The sequence below is a fragment of the Nicotiana attenuata genome, unplaced genomic scaffold (assembly GCF_001879085.1).
Source record: "Nicotiana attenuata strain UT unplaced genomic scaffold, NIATTr2, whole genome shotgun sequence".
Classification (NCBI taxonomy): Eukaryota; Viridiplantae; Streptophyta; class Magnoliopsida; order Solanales; family Solanaceae; genus Nicotiana; species Nicotiana attenuata.
The window spans coordinates 488,659-493,324 of NW_017670401.1; the positions used below are offsets into that span (position 1 = coordinate 488,659).

Consider the following 4,666-nt stretch of genomic DNA (forward strand, 5'->3'; position numbering starts at 1 on the left):
AAAGTACAGTTTTAACTTCCTGGAGGTGCTTAGCAAAGCGAGCGCTAATTTTTCCAGGTGAGAATACCTTGTTTCGGCCTTACCAAGAGTTCTACTGACATAGTAAATAGGAAAGTACCTTCCTCTTCCCGAACTAAGACTCCTTTTACCGCTACCTTGGAAACTGCCAAGTAAAGGTATAGTTGTTTGTCCACCTTCGGGGTGTGAAGTAGGGGCGGACTCGGTAGGTACCGTTTGAGTTCTTGCAATGCTTGTTGGCATTCCGGGGTCCAGGAAAAATTCTTCTTCTTCTTCTTCAACAGTGAGAAGAACCGATGGCTCTTGTCCGAGGACCTCGATATGAACCGGCCCAAGACGGCTATACGCCCGGTCAGTCTCTGAACGACCTTGACGTTATCTACCACGGTGATGTATCCTATGTCTTTGATTTTGTCGGGATTGATCTCGATCCTTCATTTGGATACCATTAACCCAAAGAATTTTCCCAATCCGACCCCGAATGCTCACTTCTCCGGGTTCAGCTTCATATTGTATTTTTTTAATATGTCGTAAGTTTACTACAAATGTTTCAAATGGTCCTCTGCTCGCAGGGACTTGACTAATATGTCATCAACATAAACTTCCATTGATTTTTCTATCTATTCTTCGAACATCCGATTTACTAGGCGTTGATATGTGGCACCAGCATTTTTTAATCCGAATGGCATTACGTTATAACAACAAGTGCCAAATTTAGTGATAAAAGAAGTCTTTTCTTGATCGTCCGGGTCCATCCGAAATGTGATTGTACTCGGAATAGGCATCGAGAAAGCTAGTATCTCGGGCCCGACCGTCGCGTCGATCATCCGATCGAAGCTAGGCAAAGGAAAAGAATCCTTAGGGCATGCCTTGTTCAAGTATTTGTAATCAACACACATTCTTATCTTACTTCCTTTTTTAGGTACTACCATTACGTTAGCTACCAGTCTGGGTACTTAACTTCCTAAATGGACTCTATGTTAGGGGTGTTCAAAATCGAACCGAAACCGAAAACCGAACCGAAACCAAAGCTTAATGGCTTATTGGTATCGGGTTAATGGTTTAACGGACAGGGAACGAATTGAAATTTTTTTATTAACGGCTTATCGGTTTGGGGGCGAAATTTTCAATTTTCTTAACGGATAATCCGTTAACCCGTTAAGAATATATATATACATATAAAATTTATTTTTATCCATATATATATTAAATAGTCAAAAACCCTTCTTCCACTTCCAGTACTCTATCTCTATTCTCTATTAGTACTAATTTACTATTAGACATTTAGAAACACTAACGCCTAAATTCACTTGTTTCTATCTACGGCCACAAAACATGCTTGGGGTCTTACATTTTTTACGTTCCACGGTATGTAACTGGATATAACTCCTTATCACCTTGTGTTTCCGTGATATTGTCTCTTTACGGGTTGAAGTTGATGAGGATCCGGCAGAAGCCAAGAAGAAAGGAGAAGATGCGACAACTGAGGTAGCTAGGAGTAGTACATATTCTGGGGGTAGCTTTGTTGATTCTGCTGTTGTCTTTTTCCATTTCTGATGAAGTTTTCAATTCTCTGCAACAGAAAAAGAAGAAGACCAAAAAAATTGTGGAGAAATATTAGGACTGGGAGCTTACAAATGAGACTCAACCAATATGGGTTAGTCTCCAGATTACTATCTCCTGCTGCTATGCTTCAAAAGTTTGTTCTTACTGATATAGTGAGTTACTGTCTTTCCTTTTCCAACTTCGAAGTCCTAAGGAAGTAAGTAAAGAGGAGTACAATGAGTTCTACAAGAAGACTTTTAATGAATATTTGGAGCCTCTTGCTTCTTCACATTTTACAACTGAGGTACTAAAGACATATGTATTCTAGACTCATCTGTAATGTAGTCTGCTTAGGGATGTAATGGACTCATCTATTGTATTCTATAGACTGGAATGTAGTCTGCTCTGAACTCAAAGAGCATCATGTGCAATATAGATTGAATTAGGCCGATAAACCGCCCGATAACCGTCCGATAAGAGCTAAACCGATACCAATCTGCCCGATATCTTATCGGGTGGCTAGCGGATTAATACATTTAAAAGCCGATAACCGATATGCCAAACCGTTAAGAGTAAATAACCGCCCAATCCGCCCGACAAGCAGCCCTACCCTATGTTAAGGAGTTTAGATACCTCGTCCTTGATGAATGCATGTTTGACCTCAGACAAGGTCTCCTCTTCTATGTAACTGGGTGGAACTTCGGGTCCAAACTCAACTTATGAGTGGTTACCTCCGGGGGGGTCCTTGTCAGGTCAAGATGGTACCAAGGGAAACAAGCTATGTTTGCTTTAAAAAACTAATCAGTTCTTTCCTGAGCTCAGCGGTTAACCCCGTGCCCAGGTATACCTTTCGATCCGGCAGGTGTTCGATCAATGTGACTTGCTCCAACTCTTAGACCATTGATTTGGTGGCGTCAGTATCATCAAGAGCTATGAATGATCTCGGGACTCCGTAATCACCCCTCATCAGCTCCTCATTCCTCCGGTCTGTCCGGGACCGGCATCGGCAGTTGCTATTTAACTTCAACCTTTCTAGTCGGCTCCGCGTTCCTTAATGTTGAGCATGTGGGCACCGGGAGTACTTCATCAACTGCAAACATCTCTTTTGCAGCCGGCTGTTCTCTGTATACCATCTTACTTCCTCCTGGTGTAGGGAACATCAACGTCTGATGTAAGGTTGAAGGTACCGCCCTCATGTTGGGAACCCATGGTCTTCCGAATAGAGCGTTATATCTCATGTCCCCTTCGATCACATAGAACTTTGTTTCTTGGATGGTCTTGGCGGTGTTCTATGGTAGGGTTATCTCCCCTTTAGTGGTTTCGCATGCCATGTTAAATCTGTTCAACACCAGGACTGCGGGCACTATTTGTTCTTGTAACCCTAACTGCTCTATCACCCTCGATCTGATGATGTTGACCGAGCTCCCTGGATAAATCGACACAAGCTTAACTCAAGATTTATTGATAATTACAAATATTACCAGTGCATTATTATGAGGTTCTACAATGCCCTCGGTATCCTCGTCGTTGAACAAAATAGTTCCCTTCGGGATATAATCTCGGGTCTGTTTTCCCTCGTGATAGATACTTTAGCGTGTTTTATCAGCCCTTGAGGGATATCGACCCCTCCAATGATCATGATAATGATGTGTTAAGATCCCTCTTGTTCAGTCTATTTGTTGGTGTCTCCTATTTCTGAAGTGGTTTTTGCCTCGTTCACTCAGCAATTCTTGTAGGTGCCCGTTATTAAACAACCCGGCGACTTCTTCTCTTAATTGCCGGCAATCCTCAGTCCTATGGCCATGAGTACCATGATACTTACACATCAAGTTAGGATCTCTCTGGGTAGGGTCGGACTGCAATGGTCGAAGCCACTTGGTATCATTGATGCGCCCGATGGCTGGTACGATACTGGCAGCATCGACGTTGAAGTTATATTCCAATAATCTTGGTGCCTCCCTGGCCCCGAGTGGCCTGTCGAAACCATTTTTTCTCACTAGACCTCGGCTACTAGGCCCTCGATCGCTTCTCTTTTTGTTCCTCGTAGGGTGACGACCGGACCCGTTTCCCCTTCGATCTCTACTGTATGGTTGATACCAGTCTCGGATCGATCTTGATTCATGGTCAACGACTCTCTTAGACCTATCGTCGGCTCTAGCGGGATAAATGGACCCAGAAGGAGCTCCGAGTTGATCGTCCTCGACTTCGATTTTTGATTGGTATCTGTTGTGGACGTCGCTCCAAGTTACTGTCGGGTATTCTACTAAATTTTGTTTTAGCTGCTCCGAAGCCAAGGAACTTCGAGGGTTAAGTCCTTGAGTGAATGCCTAAATGGTCATATCATCCGCAACCATAGGTAGATCCATCTGTTCCATTTTAAACCTTGACACAACCTCCCTGAGAATCTCACTGTCTCTTTGCTTAACCTTGAAAAGGTCCGATTTCCTGCTCTCAACCTTGACTACCCTGGCATGAGCCTTCACAAAGGCATCTGCAAGCATAGCAAACGAATCAATAGAATTTGGGGGTAAGTTGCGATACCATATCATTGCTTCTTTTGATAGAGTTTCCTCGAACTTCTTTATTAACATAGACTCAATTTCGTCATCTTCCAAGCCGACCACCTCAAGATAATGTTCCCGTTCCACCCCCACCTCCACCAAGAGCGGCTCCACAGAGGGTGTTTCCAAATGAAGGGTATGCAAGTTCTATAGTCCCGCCCCGTATCAGGGCGGACAACTATCAAATCACAAGTGTTATGCTCACATTGCGATATCAACGGGGATTCTTCATCGGGGTTCCGAATCAAAATGCGTACAAACACTTGAAGGGGTTTGTGGACCCTTGCTAGGGGAGTAAACAGACAAACGTCTTCGAGGATGCTTTAAGGTTGAGGCTATTTCCTTTCTCTCTATGGGGGAAGGCCTTGGATTGGTTAGAAAGATTGTCAAACCATTCCATCCATACATGGGATGAATTGGCGAAGAAATTTATTTCCAAGTTCTTTTCTCCGGGGCATATGGCTACTCTTAGAGACGAGATTCTAGCATTCAAACAAGAACCCAATGAGCCTTTGCATGATAATGGGAGAGATACCGAACTA

At 43.5% G+C, this 4,666-nt stretch overlaps 1 protein-coding gene across 1 annotated transcript; it reads right to left on the reverse strand.

The window, feature by feature from the left end:
• Positions 1-3,230: 3,230 nt before the first annotated feature.
• LOC109238884 lies at positions 3,231-4,112 on the reverse strand. Its single transcript, XM_019405368.1, has 2 exons — positions 3,957-4,112; positions 3,231-3,890 (listed from the first exon to the last, which is right to left on the reverse strand). Exons 1-2 carry the CDS (start codon positions 4,110-4,112, stop codon positions 3,231-3,233), a joined length of 816 nt encoding a protein of 271 aa, XP_019260913.1.
• Positions 4,113-4,666: the final 554 nt, after the last annotated feature.